Source organism: Pseudophryne corroboree, chromosome 5 (genome assembly GCF_028390025.1).
Source record: "Pseudophryne corroboree isolate aPseCor3 chromosome 5, aPseCor3.hap2, whole genome shotgun sequence".
NCBI classification, from domain to species: Eukaryota; Metazoa; Chordata; class Amphibia; order Anura; family Myobatrachidae; genus Pseudophryne; species Pseudophryne corroboree.
In genome coordinates, this window is record NC_086448.1 from 327,488,887 (window position 1) to 327,505,158 (window position 16,272).

A 16,272-nucleotide genomic window follows, 5' to 3' on the forward strand; every position below is an offset into this window, starting at 1 on the left:
ACACATAGAATGGCTGCGGCTGCTGTATTGCACCTACAATGTCTTATTTATTTTGCACATTGTTTGAATTGTATTAGATTGTGTTAGCACAATATATAATAACTTCTCTAATCCAATTTTCAAAGGTGCATGCTAGAAGGGAACAATGTAAAGCAGCACGCACGCTATTTGGATTTCCAATGTAACAGATTTTGATTGAATATTGAAATACATAAAATGTATTGTATTTTGTGACAAAATGATAAATTGTGGTGCAGGGGTCGGCAGAATATGCTATATATCTTTAGTTGTTACTTAACCTGGAAATATTGTATAAAACAATTATTTTGACATGTAGTTCACAGTACAAAGTATATAACAAGTCAGAAAATATGTTTAAGCAAATTCCCAAATAATAGTAATGGTAATCTTTTAAATAGTTTCACATTTTTTTACAAATGTATTTTGAAACAAATATTTTGTTAACCTTTTCAGGTCTGAGAACAATATAATAACTACAAAGTAGATAAATATCAACAAGTGTACTGCTAGGCATATGCTGTCCGATTGCTGTCCTGATCAGATGATGGCCCTCATTCCGAGTTGTTCGCTCGTTATTTTTCATCGCATTGCAGCGATTTTCCGCAAACTGCGCATGCGCAATGTTCGCACTGCGGCTGCGCCAAGTAAATTTGCTAAGAAGTTTGGTATTTTACTCATGGCATTACGAGGTTTTTTTCGTTCTGGTGATCGGAGTGTGATTGACAGGAAGTGGGTGTTTCTGGGCGGAAACTGGCCGTTTTCTGGGAGTGTGTGAAAACACGCTGCCGTTTCTGGGAAAAACGCGGGAGTGGCTGGAGAAACGGGGGAGTGTCTGGGCGAACGCTGGGTGTGTTTGTGACGTCAAACCAGGAACGACAAGCACTGAACTGATCGCACTGGAAGAGTAAGTCTCGAGCTACTCAGAAACTGCAAAGTAAAATCATTTCGCAATATTGCGAATACATCGTTCGCAATTCAGCTAAGCTAAGATTCACTCCCAGAGGGCGGCGGCTTAGCGTGTGCATTGCTGCGAAAAGCGGCTAGCGAGCGAACAACTCGGAATGAGGGCCAATAATCATCTGATTGGGCCGATATAATTGAACAGTGTATTGCTGCACATGCAGATTTGTCCAGCATGTCTGATAGGTCCAATGAGTGGTCAGCCACATCTGGCACCAACATTTCCCTTTACAATGGAGAAACATAGATATCATTACTTCACACTTGACTACTCTCCCGGATCAGACGGGAGGCTCCCGAAAATAGGGTGGAGCTTTCGGCACCCCCAAGGGGCAGGCAAGTCTCCTGGAGTTGCCTCATCCCTCCGGCAGCAACCCAAACTCCCATCTGCCAACTTGCAATGTCTGTGGTCCGGGGAGGCAGATGACGGGATTGGCATCATCATAGTCCCCCCCCCCCCCCTCGCTATTTAGTGCTGGTAATCAGTATTAAATAGCGGGGCCATGGTGGCGCTATCATCCCCATCCCGCTCACCCATGATGAGGCCAAGACCCCTGTTTAACCGACCTGGCTGCCCCTTCTGCATGTGGCAGCCAGAATGTCGGTAAGTATGCATTACATACAGTGTGAAATACAGTATCTCACAGTGTATGGCCACAATATCTGGTGGGTTTCAGCTTGTCAGATAAAATATCTGTTAGTCTGACACACTGATTTGACAGTGCGTACCTAGCTTATGACATGGGCTTAATACTTCTCAGCTATAGGAGACATGCTCATTTAAGACCTCCATTACATTGGTATGTCGCTTCAGTCTCAGCTTAAGTAAGCACATTAATATGGAACGTCACAATTTAAAAAAAAATAGGATATGAAAATCATATACTGTATATTCATTTTTAACTTATTGCTTTTGATATTTCTAAATGATGTAGTGATTTGGGATTCTAGCTGGCATGTATCATGTGAGCTTGATAACATAGTAGTCTGAGCTCTTACATCCCATTCCTCCTCTATTTACTACTACTATAGAACTTGGCAGAGAGCCACAACTGCTATTGTTTTATTATTTTGTTGCAGTGAGATTCCATCAGGATCAGCCCTCACATGGTATAGAAAAATGCAATTGTCTTGTAGACTGTATTCTGCTTAAAAGACAACACAAACCATTTCTAAGCTGATGCCAGCATTTCTGTAACGGCATTCTGCATCTTTACTACTTTATGAAAGAACATGCCTTTTCTATCAGTCTCCCCATATGTTTTCTTGTCCTTTAAAAGTACTGTAACTCTTTGAGGATACTACATTTTACAATATGTTTCTATTTCAGACAATATTTGGAATTGACATATACAGTAGGTGTGAATTCAATTGCAGGCAAAGAGTGCAAATTGCCGTTGCTGTGGTGTTAAAACTCTGACAATAGCACCACATCTTGCACCATTCACCCACCCAGCCAAATCCCAAATTTGCTCAAATGTTCTCACTACCCTACAAGGATGTAAACAGTTTTGTGTGATTTGTTTCAACTTCCAATCATTGGAGTGCAAACCACAAATCAACCATGACTTCCAGTTTGCCCTTCAATGACAAGAAGTTAACTAAAATTGGTGCTGGATCACTCTACAGGACTCATGATTCTGGACAGGACATAAAAGTGCAGCCAAAACATCCATAGATGGATTTAAGGATGTTTTATCAAATCCGAACTTTTTGAATGTTTGCAACAGAGAAAAAGTTTATTGTGTTTGGATTATTAAGATTTTTGAACGTATGAGGTGTTCATTGTGTTTGGATTATTGTGTTTGGATTATTAAGATTTTTGAATGTATGAGGTGTTGTTTGATGTGTCTTTGTATGTATTTTAAGCTTTATTATTTTATGTGGAGATGGTTATAGCATGTGACATAGGCGAGCAATCTGTATGATTACATGATTAGCTACAGGGTATAAATATCCTTCCCCGTTAGTACTCCTTTACACCCTGAAAAAGCACTGAAGGTCCGAAATGCGTTGGTGAGCTGCTGCACCCTATGACCCTGAGAGGAGGAGGTGATGTACGTGGGAATTTCATCCATCACCTCAACATTTTCAGTGTGCCTTTCCCAATAGACCTAATTTGGTACACAGTAATCCTATCCAGTAAGAGTTTTTTCATTGCTGTATTGGTTTTATGGTGATTAAATTGTAAGAAATTGTTTACACTATAAGGGGCCTTTTCCTTAATTTATGTCTTGGAGATACTATTCATAATTAAAAAGCTGGTTGGTAGATGATTGATTATTGTGGATAAAAGAAGGCCAAAGAAACCTTTCAAGCCACATATACATCTGCCTTAAGAATGCCAAATTGATTTCTCACAAATATTTAAAATGCCCGCTCTAATATATATTGTAAACGCCTGCACCTCTTATTACCATATCCCATGAATGTGCGCTATACATCGCAAAACACTGGATCCCATAAGAGAAAACAATACACCCACACATTATCTGAGTTCCAAAGCTCATTGATGTATATATTTGTTATTAAAAGGATATGGATTCAATATATATTACAAAGTACAGTATACCTATAGTTACATGATTACAACTCACACAGTAAGCAGTTAAAACATACAGTTACATACAATTACATACAGTTACATACAGTTACATACAATTACATACAGTTACATGCCATTACATACAGTTTCAGTTACAGGCCAGCGATACAATTACCATTCCCTCCAATGCATCTTATGTCTCTCTCTCTTTGTAAATAAATACAGGAACTGATCTGCCAGCAAGTCCATCATTGTCTCAGACCTTACAGCTACTGAGCTCCTGTGTGATCAATAAGTGTTATCTAGTTTCTGGGGAGGGGTTCACGATGAGTCACCAGTCCCTTTGTATATGGCAATCAGGTTCAGCCTTGAAGACATCCAAAGGGCTGGCCTGAGTTTCCTGTCCACTGTCCTAATAAGAGTGATTTTCAGCTTTCATACATGTAATCATAACTATCCGCTGCAATGTCCCACAACTTCACAACAAGCATCAAATGAATCCACACATCAATCTGGTTGCTTCAATAGTTAACATGACCGGTCTATCTGGTTTCATTCAAATAATACACATACATGACATTACTTAAATATATATAATTTTAAATCATCATGATGTCTGGCGCTTGATATTATTATAATTATGTACTGTATGAAATAAGTGTCGAATCCATCTCTGTGGCATGTCCGTGTAAATGCGTGTGTTACCATATATGGCTGTGCTCGCTGCGCGTATTTGCAAGTATAGCGACTCATAATGTGTGTAGTTTGTATGTTCTCTTTATGTAATTTTTTTTTGACTTTGACAGCATCAACATGAGTTCTGCTTTTAATGGAGTCCCTCATTTGCTGAAGTGTTGTAAAGATATATACTATGCCCACAGATGAATGTGCACGGACGACTGTGTGCGAGTGGCGGTGAGCACTGCTTCCCCACTGTCCAGGCGCACAGAGCACCATTGCCAACTTCAGCTCCTTCCCACAGCTGGATCTGTATCCCCTGTACTGCACAGTGCACAAGCCAGGGGGATCAGCAGTACCTGGAGTGCAGGCATCCCCGCACAAAGCAGCCTGCGGAACCCGGAGGGGGAAACTTTGTGGATAATAGCTTTAGTCAGGCTGTGATGAAGCTCATGGCTGATAGGAGCCCTCAGGTATGATATACTCACTGTGGAGTTACCTGGAACCCTCTTATAGCAACACAGGGCACAACTTTATTTCTGTTTGTGTTATAGAAATACTTTGCCTGCAATAACAGCTGGTAGGAGGACATCAGCATTTTTTGGTCTATAATAGTAATCTACATCACAGTCTGTGCCACAGTCAGTAACTGCAGCTGAGGTCTCAGCCTGCTTCTGTAATGGGGAACCCACCACTTTGTGAAATGTGATAATTTGTAAATAAAGAAACAGTAGCATTAGGTGTAGTTTTTGGATATCTGCCATCACCTTGCCTATACACTTGATTTTATTTGTGTAATGGGAATCTGCAGTTATCTTACTAGAAAGCAGGCCTGCAAAGGGGATCAGGTCAGGATCCCGGCAGTCAGAATCCTGGCAGTCAAAATGCTGACACTGGAATCCCGACACATCTCGGAATGCAGGCACCGGCATCCTGACAAGGTATACAAAACTGGCACTGGGATTCCGACCGCCAGCATTCCAAATGATCATCTGCAGGAGCAATACTGTGTGCTCTGTGTATAAGAGGCACTTCTGTGGGCATTGTGTATAAGGAGCACTACTGTGGGCATTATGTATTTGGCATTATACTGAGGGCATTCTGTATCTGGCACTATACTGCGGGCATTGTGTATCTGTCACTATACTGGGGGAATTGTGAATCTGGCACTACACTGGGGACATTGTGTATAAATGGCACTAAAAGGGGCCTTATGTGTAAAGACTGCAATTAAGAGGTTCAAACAAGAGACAGTGCTCGGTGGCTTCTCATTGTACTGTTTTATCTGTCTTAAGATGGTTGGTGATCCTGGGTTGGACACTTGCCACTGGATTTGAAGCTCAGGTTATAAAGTATTTTTTTGTTTTATCTTCCCCCACATACACTTCTAAGGTTATGAGGATGAGACCCAATCGACCTTAGCTCTCATGGCGGCTAAACATATTAAAAATACTCACTGACTCTGGACTACAGGGATGGGGTGAGTGTGTGTTGCTGGTTGGGGCTGGGAGAAGAGGTGTATCATGATGAAGGCACAGAGTAACTCTCAGCCACTACACTATGGAAACTTCTGAAGGGGCAACAGATGGGCCGTCTTTAGAAGTGACTGACCTCCCCATTCTGGTACCTACAGACTCCGGGGCACTCTAGTTTCAAAGAGCTGAATCACTTCCCATTAGAAAGTATTTTCCATTCATCACATGTGATCACCAGACAATAACACCATACACTACATTTAAGTCTGTGGAAGGAGAGGATGGCACAGATTTATCCCTAACATAATAAGCTCAGAGGCACCTTTATTTGAAAGAGAGGAGTGAACGTTTTCAAACAATGTAGCCCTCTCATAGTTTTTGCTTGCTAATTGCATCTCATCAACAAAAAATAGAAACTTCAACTAAAGAAAACATTAAGCAGGGATGGGGACCCTACATATTCATTATCTTGGCTCCGTTTGAATGATGATAGTCTTTCATAGTCTTTGGGCCTGATCCCGAACTGCATGCATTTCCGATGTTGACGGAGTTGATAGTTTCTATGCTTCAGTACTGCACGTGCACTAAAAACCCTACAAACTGTTACGGGGATGTTGCGATTGAGATGAATAGTATCAAAGATGACTTTGAAAAAAGGACTTTTTTGTTGAATTTGCATAAAGTCCCATACGGGTATCCACCAAAAGTAGCAGCCATTGACACAACTGTATCCACTTCTCAATCAGGCCTATTGTTTGATAATCACCAGGCAATTAATTTCACTTCAGAAAACATTAAGAAGTCCAGGGAGTTATAATGCCCTGATATTGCCGATACAGGCCTCAATAAACTCAGTGGTCCCCTCATTTGTAGGATGTTTAGTTTTCAAAATTGTGGGGGAGATGCATGAAGCATTGAAAACAGTGAAGATGTGAGCCAGTGGAGAAGCTGACCATGGCAACCAATCAGCTTTAAGGTAACATTTATCAAGTGCATTCTATAAAATTATATGTAGCAGCTGACTGGTTCTCCACTGACCCATTTCTCCACTCTTTTCACTGCTTCATACACCCCCCATATGTCTTGCTGGACTACCTTTATGATTTTTTTCAAAATGTATGTATTTTTTTTCTCTATTTCATTTTTTAAGTGAAGATTTTGCTATGAAAACCTATGTTTAAAATACAGGGTGAGGCTAAAAAACTCTCAGATTTTAAAGGTTAACACAATAGGCATGGTAAATGCTATTTTAAATTTTAGTACATAGCATAACATGGAATGCATTTAGTGCATGGAATGCAGTTTATTTTAAATTGGTTTTGAATATGATGTCAACCAAATGGTGGCCTTCATTCATGATACACATTTGTAGTCAATTTATGAAGTTTCGCTTTGCTCTCAAAAATGATATAATTTTTGGGAGTTGTGCATAGGCAAGCGTGGGTCCAGTTGAAACATCCCCTTCCCCACAGCCTGTAGGCATTACATGCAGTATAAAGGGCAGAATGGAGCTGTTGCACATGCCCAGTGGCAGCAGATTTTCCTAGCAAGTGTTCAATCATCACACCGAAGAGAGACTCTGGCAAGTGGCTTACCGTGAACATTGGCACTGCATATGTCTGAAGTACTGTATTAAATAAATTGCACATTGTTTGGGGCAGACTTGTCACATGCTAATAATGCACCCTTCATGGGCTGGCGGCAATCACTCTAAAATCAAACATTTGGAACCCCCTTCCAGAAATCCTGCATTGCCCTTGTTTTGCTTACAAACAAATTACTGGTGTTGATATTGTAGCAAAAAGTGTGAAAATGTGCTTTGAACAGGGATAATAAAAGCTCCAGCAGCGTAGGGGTTTCTTCAATACGTGGCATTACTATTATTATGTTAACTGATACACTAAAACTGTAAAAATAACTGTTTTCTTTGCAAACACTTAAGCCAATTCAAGTTTTTAGAATTTTTAATTCTAATTGTGTTTGTTAAATACTGTTGAAGTGATATCCATCAATTTATGTATTATAACTTGTAATATAAAATGGAAGTTGCTCAATCAATTTAGTAATACCCTTCAGATGCTTGAAAGTAAGGGGTTATTCTAAAGAAGGAAACTACATGAAAAAGATTTTCCCCATCACAACAAAGGGTATTAGCAATAAGAGTTGAACACTACATGTTAGTAGAAAATTCAGAGATCTTAGTTACATATATTTGCAAAGATATGGTTAAGCCACCACAGTATTATAACTTGTGACATTATAAACACTATTCCCTTCACTACACTTCATGTTATAGAGTGGGGCATGGCCAAATATGGGGGTATAGCCAGAGGCAGATTTAGGTATCTGGACGCCCCTAGGCACAACATTATTGATAACCCCCCTAAAAAAAAAAAAAAGTAATGCCTTTGTGTCCCTCTCCCCATAGTATAGAACAGAATTTGCCTCCCCTTCTCTATAGTATAGAGTATGATGTACCTCCCCTGACAGAGGAAGATGGAGTCACTGGCAGAGGGTGGAAGTACTAGCAGAGAGTGGGGAGGCACTGGCAGTGGGGGGATGCAATGACGCTGTCACCAGGACTGCTGCACTTACAAATTCCTTGGACTTCTTTCCCCCTTCACCCTTCATCCTGACTCTACGGCTTCTTCTTGTCCTTGGTGCTCTTGGTGGGAGCCACAGGGCCCTCTCCATAGCTGCCTCTCCCATCTGGCTGATCCTTGCTGCCGGCTCATGCTCCCCGACAGAGAGCGCTTATCCATTCCACTGCGGTGGTGCCGTACCGACTGCTGTACATGAGCTGCTGCTGATAGAGACTATCCCTGCAATGCTCCCGAGTCCTGACCACCCCAGCACTGCTACTGCTGCCCTGGACAGGGCTGTCCCCTGCAGCACACATTCTGCGTGCTGCACGCAACAAGAAACAAGCATGAGCCACCCCGCAGCTGTCCGATCACTGCACAGACAGCTGCTGGGGCCAGAAAGTGCCAGGAGGGTGGGAGGGGGGGGCGGGAGGCTCTGGTGCTGAGTGGGCGGGTGGTCAGCAGCAGCTGTGGGTTACTGGTGTGTCTTGGGGGGAGGAGACAGCTGTGCCATCCCCAGGAGGTACCGCCCATAGGCACATGCCCCACGTGCCTAGTGGGAAATCCGTCACTGGGTGTAGCTCTGTAAAAGACTCACTAAAAAACTGTGCACCATTATAAAGCTAGGGCGCAGGGTCATGGCGGGTGGTCCTTCACTACAAGAGAAGCCTGGGCCCAAGTAATCAATACCTGAACCAGCCCCTTCTCAGTGTCCCTGCCTAGAAAAGCACAGTCCTCCAATAGCGGAAGTGCAAACTGCGTCCTGCAAATGTTTATCTTTTTCCTGTTTCATTGCGAAACTAAGCACTTCTGTGTGCCCAGGGTGGAATTAGAGATATATTCTGAGAGCATGTGTAAAACACTATCGAGTTCAGACTTGCTACATGCATAAATTATCATAACGCATTGTTATCTTCTTAGAAATAACATTGCACATGTAGCTAACTGACAGCATACTTGTGTGGAATTGTTCCATCTTGGTGCCTCTAACAGTAATCACCTTCATGCATAGCTTTTTATTCTGAGTAGCATAGAACAGTGGCTGCTGTGAAGAGGTGTGCTGTGGCACTGACAACTTTTTATAACTAAGCTTCCAAATCTAAAAGCCTCTAAACTAGTCGGTGACCTGTCACAAGAAAACATAGATATAGATACTCCACAAGCTATGATGATCTTTCTATTGTAATAAACATCTTAGCACATATGAAATGCATTCTATGAGTAACTCGATGTACTTAAACTCTATCTCAGGACTATTTAAAATAATTATTGGAAAAACACTGCTTTTATATATGATATTTTCAAGAAACTGTTATATTTGTGTTTTGTTTTCCACAATTATAATAGGGCATCTTCTCCCGGTCTGAAAATGACAGTGGTCATTTAAATGCCAGACGTACTTTGACAGAAATCACTTTATAAAAATGTCAGCAAGTCTCTGTGTTTTTATTAGTTTGTTCCAAAATCAATTTAGATATTTCAGCTGAGTGCTTGTAAGTATTCCCCAAGCAATGTCCATTTCTGACTTTCGGCACAAAGGATATTACAGATTAATCAGATTTTCAAATTTGCGCATAATAGCTTTGCACATTTATTACTTAATCCTATTATGTACCTCTGTTCTGATTGACATAACGCCATATAGATAGAAAGTCCATTGAATCATGTGTAGCAGTCAATTTTATTGCCACTTTAATGCTCTCAGTTGTTTTTACATTATTTATAAGAAAATATATTGGTTAAATAACATTTTCCCAAATCCTATATTGGAATGAAAAATAAACAAATAAATAAAAATATGGATAACACATGATACTGTAACTTTATAGGTTTTGATCTAACAACACCCTAATTGTATGAAAAAAGACCTTCTGCACACATAGCACTCATTGCTGTCATTGGTTAAAGGGGAAATTTATCCGAGTTGCAAAAAGGGATGATTATCGGCTTTCATGGAAGGTTGGCAGTATTTCTTAAACAACGCAGTTTGGGAATTGTTTGCATACTGCTGTGATGAAGGTGTATCATGACTGGACAGATGGCACCATTGCAAATAACCACCGTGGAAGCTGCAGAGCACCACGTGCCATTAATGTGAGAGGTGAAGATCAGCTTTGAAGGTGCATGAGAACCGACCGACATTCTACAGTGGAGCAGCTTACCATCAAAATGAACCTGGGGGCTACCAGACGTGTGCCTACAGTAACAGTTCAGCGAACGTCTAGCAGCTGTCCGTGCTGCACACGGTGGTTATATATAGATACACACATACACCAGTTTATATGTTCCTGATTGTACTCTTATGACCCGGTAGTTAACCTTTTTTACTTGTCTATTATCCTGTTGGAACTATTCCTATGACAGGCAACATTATAATATTATTACATCATCTCCAGGTGCTGGGAACAGGTGCTATAAGGGTGCAGGGATCTAGGCACCACTAAAGGTCTTGCCACTCAGTACCTATGTTCCTAGGTCCAGAGCCCATTGCAGTCTGACTTCCCTCTGATGCAAAGCAAGCGGCGGGAAGCCCTTCTAGCTCACAGCGCTACAGGTAGCATGCAGAGCCTGTGTGACCCATTTGGGTCCATCCCAAATTGGGCCAGGGTCCGTTTATCAGCTACTGCCTCATGCCTCATATTTTTATACAAGTGAATTTAAGTTTCTGTATTCTCCAAATTCGTGCCTCAAGAGGAAAGGACAAAAATGTTATTTAGTTAGAAAATGTTGGGTGATTCAAAATTTGGAGCCCAAAGCAGAAGCCTTGACTGGGCCTGCCTATGTGATCAGAGGCGGATTGGCCATAGGGTTTACAGGGAAGATCCAAAGTGGGCCAACACACCCGTGGGGCCTGTTTAGTTTGAGGACATGGTCCTTTTTATAGACATAATGAATAAGATGCAAAATAATTTGCATATATAAAAATTACTTTGCCCCTTAGCCTGTGATTGCAGATGATCTAGTGTATGCTCTGTCTGCCTGCTTGGCTGACATATAAGATTGAGTGAATAGTGATTGGGATACGGTTGGTGTAATAAGCAAGAAAATATATCTTTCTAAAGAATGATATAGGTGGTCATTCAGAGTTGTTCGCTCGCTAGCTGCTTTTAGCAGCATTGCAAACGCTAGGCCTTCGCCCTCTGGGAGTGTATCTTAGCTTAGCAGAATAGCGAACGAAAGATTAGCAGAACTGCTACTAAATAATTCCCTGCAGTTTCTGAGTAGCTCCAGACCTACTCCTAGCCTGCGATCACCTCAGTCCGTTTAGTTCCTGGTTTGACGTCACAAACATGCCCTGTATTCGGCCAGCCACTCCCTTGTTTCTCCAGCCACTCCTGCGTTTTTACCTGGCACGCCTGCGTTTTTTAGCACACTCCCTGAAAACGGCCAGTTTCCGTCCAGAAACACCCACTTCCTGTCAATCACACTACGATCACACGAGCGACGAAAAAACGTCGCTTGAGCTTGTGTAAATCTACAAAGTTTTGTGTGAAAGTACTTAGCGCATGCACGCTGCGTACCATGCGCATGCACATTTTTGCCATTTTTTCACTTGATTGCTGCACTGCGAAAATCGGCAGCGAGCGAACAACTCGGACTGACCACCATAGTTTCCTAAATTCTGAAGGTGTATCATATAATGTACTCATAATATGTAATTTTATTTCTTTTTAATGTCCCCCTTGATGCTGGACATGCCCACTATCTGGAAAGTATTGGGGGGAGGGTGCTGCTGCCATGGCCCATGGCTAGACCTTACACCTCTGATGCTGCCCATGTGGGGCCACTATTACAAATTTTTCCAGGGCCGCTTTTTTTTCCCAATCCACCCCTGTACATGATATATATAAAAGATTTAAATTGAGAACCTTGTGTATTTGGCATATTCAGTGTTTGGCTATTGACCAGATAAAATAAAATGATCTGAGGAGGTGGAAACCACAGTACAAAGTTACATGTTTATCTGGTTTATTACAGTACAATGGGGGTAATTCCAAGTTGATTGCAGCAGGAATTCTGTTAGCAATTGGGCAAAACCATGTGCACTGCAGGGGAGGCAGATATAACATGTGCAGAGAGAGTTAGATTTGGGTGTGGTGTGTTCAATCAACAATCTAATTTGCAGTGTAAAAATAAAGCAGCCAGTATTTACCCTGCACAGAAATAAAATAACCCACCCAAATCTAACTCTCTCTGCAAATGTTATATCTGCCACACCTGCAGTGCACATGGTTTTACCCAACTGCTAAAAAATTTCCTGCTGCGATCAACTTGGAATTACCCCCAATGTTGTACTTCTATAACTTTCATATCATTATGCATGTACCTATTACAATATAAACAAAATATTTTAAGTAGCGTTAGTTCTGGTGATATAATCTTTAGGTCCACTTTTGCTTTGATATCCCATAGACTGACATTTTGCCACATATTTGTTAGTTTGCGGGATTTGAACTCTGAATAGAGCTGGAACAATGCTGATCCATTTATTACAATTTGCGTGATTGTGGTAGGCTGATGTCGCATCGTGCAAACTTTTCTGGACAAATGCAGAATAAGGCAAATAGTTCACAGAACAGTTATGAATATGCTATACAACCCTACTCTGAACCAAGCGAGTAAGATACAGGATGTGCAAAATATATACTGACTTACTGCACCGTAACAATTATATATCGAGGTCATCTTTTTTATTTTTTATTTTTTTTAAAGAGGTCTTTCAGATACAGTATGAGGTGAAAAAACATATGTAGCAAAGTAGTAATTTGTCATGTTTCAGACTTCTTGCAGTTAAATAAAGTTGGCTATTGACACTCTGGCTTTCGTGACATCATTGTACAGCAAATGTTATTAAGAAGCTTTTTTATGTCTAAAAAATAGCATTTCTCGGAAAATATTATATTGCTATATAGCACAAACATACTGTACATAACACTTGAAAAGTTAATATTCTGATCAAAAGAGCTTGCTATCTAAAATGATGTTAGAGGCAGTGGCAAATTTCCTATTAGGCACCTGAGGCACGTGCCTAGGGGCAGCACCTGTTTGGGGGCGGCACTTGGATGCTTGTGTTGGTACTGTCCAGGGGCGGATCTAGACTCCTCCTATAGGGGGGGCGGTTTTAAAATTAATCTGGACTCCCCCTTCCAGTCCAGTCCACTAGGCCGTAGTGATACACCATAAATGCCCTACTAACACACACACACACACACACACACACACACACACTAGTGATATACCATACATACTCTACTAACACACACTCACACACAGACACTAGTGATACACCATACATACACTACTAACACACACACACACACACACACTAGTGATACACCATACATACACTACTAACACACACACACACACACACACACACACACTAGTGATACACCATACATACACTACTAACACACACACACACACACACACACACACACACTAGTGATACACCATACATACACTACTAACACACACACACACACACACACACACACACACTAGTGATACACCATACATACACTACTAACACACACACACACACACACACACACACACACACACACACACGTAACACTCCATGCACATAGACACTAGTGATGTACCATACAGTACATACACAGACACAATAGGATACAGTAGAGTCCCGTCCACCCAGCGCTCCTCCATCTGCCGGGACAGGCTCCCTGTCTCTCCTGCCCTGCCTCTCCGCAGGACAGAACTCCAAATGCTCTCTCCACACCAGCCATTCGCCTACCCCTCCTCTCCCCGCTCCTCACCTGTTGTGCTTCCTTGCGGTTTCTGATCAGCCAGACATAGTGGCGGCGGCGGCAGCTCCTCCGTAGCTGAAGGAGCAAACTAGGCTGCGGTGCGGGGAGTTGTGCTGCTGCTACCGCTGGTAGCTGGGGCACACTGGGTGGTCCCGCCCAGCGCCGTCTCAATTGCCCTGTCAATGCGGCCAGATCCAGGCTGTCGCACTCAGCTTCCCCCACCGCTGCTGCCCGCAGGAACAAGTGGGCGGGTCTGGGACGTTGAGTTATGGGGAGCGATCGCCTCATCGCCCCCTGCTGGATCCGCCACTGGTACTGTCAGCCCAAAAAGTACCAGTAACTGCAAAATATTTCCACTGTACATGCCATCTTGAATTATTTATTTATTTGCAATTTCTTATATAGCGCAGCAAATTCCGTAGCGCTTTACAATTGGAAATAACAATGATATTTCAAACTGGGTAATAACAAACAGTCATAGAGGTAGGAAGGCCCTGCTCGCAAGCTTACAATCTACTGAATGGAGTGTAAATGGGTAAGACTGCCCATGTAAGCTGTACTACTTATACCGCTTTCAGATCGCAAATGCCGGATCCCACCCGGTAAGAGAAACGTGTCCTTACCGGGTGGGATCCGGCATTTGCTCTCCTTTGCTGGCTTTCCGACCCGTCAATATACCGGGTCGGTTGCCATAGCAGCGGGGGGCGCAGCAGCAGCAGGGGCGGAGGCGGCGCTGGGAGATGAGCTCATCTCCTGCGCCGCCTCTCCCTATGCTGTGAATGGGAACCGTGTCGCATCGACGCGGCTCCCATTCACACTGCGCCTGACCCGGTATTCAACCCGGGTATAATCCTTCTTTTATACCGGGTTGAATTACTGGGTAAGACAACCCGCTAATTCTCGCAAAGTGCTTTCACATCGCACACTGACCCGTGTCGACACGGCAATATGTTGTGTCGATACCGGGTTATTTGTGCGATGTGAAAGGGGTATTAGTTACTATGTCGACATAATTAAAAAAAAATGTCATATTGTTTTTTTTTATTATTCTATTAAATTGGCTAGCCTAAAATGGGGGATTATAGCCAACCAATAAAAATTATAAAATTAGGCAAGCTGGAGCAGCCGTTACTTTTACACCTAGGGGCGCTCTCACCCCTATATCTGCCCCTGGTTAGAGGTGATAGCAATATGGAACAAACATTTTACATCTGTTGGACACAATAAACTAAACTAAAAGTATAACATGATGGAATAATTTATTATAATGCACTTTATCTAGTTAATTGTTGGAGCATAATGATTTTGCCAGATATATTTTGGACATTGAGAGACAAAGATGATGTACATCTCTGTAGTAAATAAATCATGCTCGCCGTGTTCCTTTATTTGGTTTGCATTTAGAAATTATACTAGCAGTTGCTCATCTGAGCATGAAAAGAAATTATGCTGAACAGTCACGCTGGGAAGTCATGTATGTAAATTGATATAATGCGACCCACATTAGCCTCAGTGATGATAGGTTCAGTTTCTCAGCTGTCAGATCACTGTATCTCCCTGAATGAGCCAACTGCTCTGAACCAGTGTTAGCATAATTTATGCAGTTGATAAGTGATTTGAGCTCCCGTGTTATTGATAAACCGTTTAAGCATATCATTTTCAGCCTGATGCTCTGTGACATCACAAGTGAAATGTAATGTGCTGATCTCTGGTACAGATAATAAGACAGAGATTCTCTTTGCATTCCAGGGGCCAGAGGAAACTCTGTGCCGTCTGAGTCGGGTACGAGCGATCCTCATCATCTCAGCCAGTCTCATCCAGGATTCTCAGTTGGGCCACAGGTAATGATATGCATTTATCTTTTATGAACTGAAGATTGAGCTATTATAAATTATATGCAGACAGCTTTGTTGTTATTTTTAAGGAGCTTGTGCTTTATTAGTAGTATTAAAGGAAGGTCAATGTTTTAAATGTTACTGTAGTTGTTATAATGAGTAGAAGCTAATAGAGGTAACAATTTTCAATTAAAGTTCAGTTATCTTTAAAATGTGCATTTATAATTTGAACCAGTTGTACCTAACTTATTATTACATGTCTATATCATTAAATATATCATTAAATGATTATAACCACATTCAAATGTGAAAAATACTATTGTATGACTAGACAGTAAATATAAAATGAAAAGAATATATCTACATTGTAATGATATAAAAAAATCCCTTTTATACAGTATCTTC

At 41.6% G+C, this 16,272-nt stretch overlaps 1 protein-coding gene across 2 annotated transcripts in view; it reads left to right on the forward strand.

Annotated features, from left to right (window-relative positions):
• The window catches only part of POU6F2 (POU class 6 homeobox 2), a 677,794-nt gene that overhangs the window by 191,521 nt on the left and 470,001 nt on the right, over positions 1-16,272 (forward strand). For both annotated transcript variants that reach the window (XM_063922531.1, XM_063922532.1), the window contains exon 2: positions 15,782-15,873. In XM_063922531.1, the coding sequence (XP_063778601.1) occupies positions 15,782-15,873 (92 nt within the window). The remainder of the gene's footprint in view (positions 1-15,781; positions 15,874-16,272) is intronic.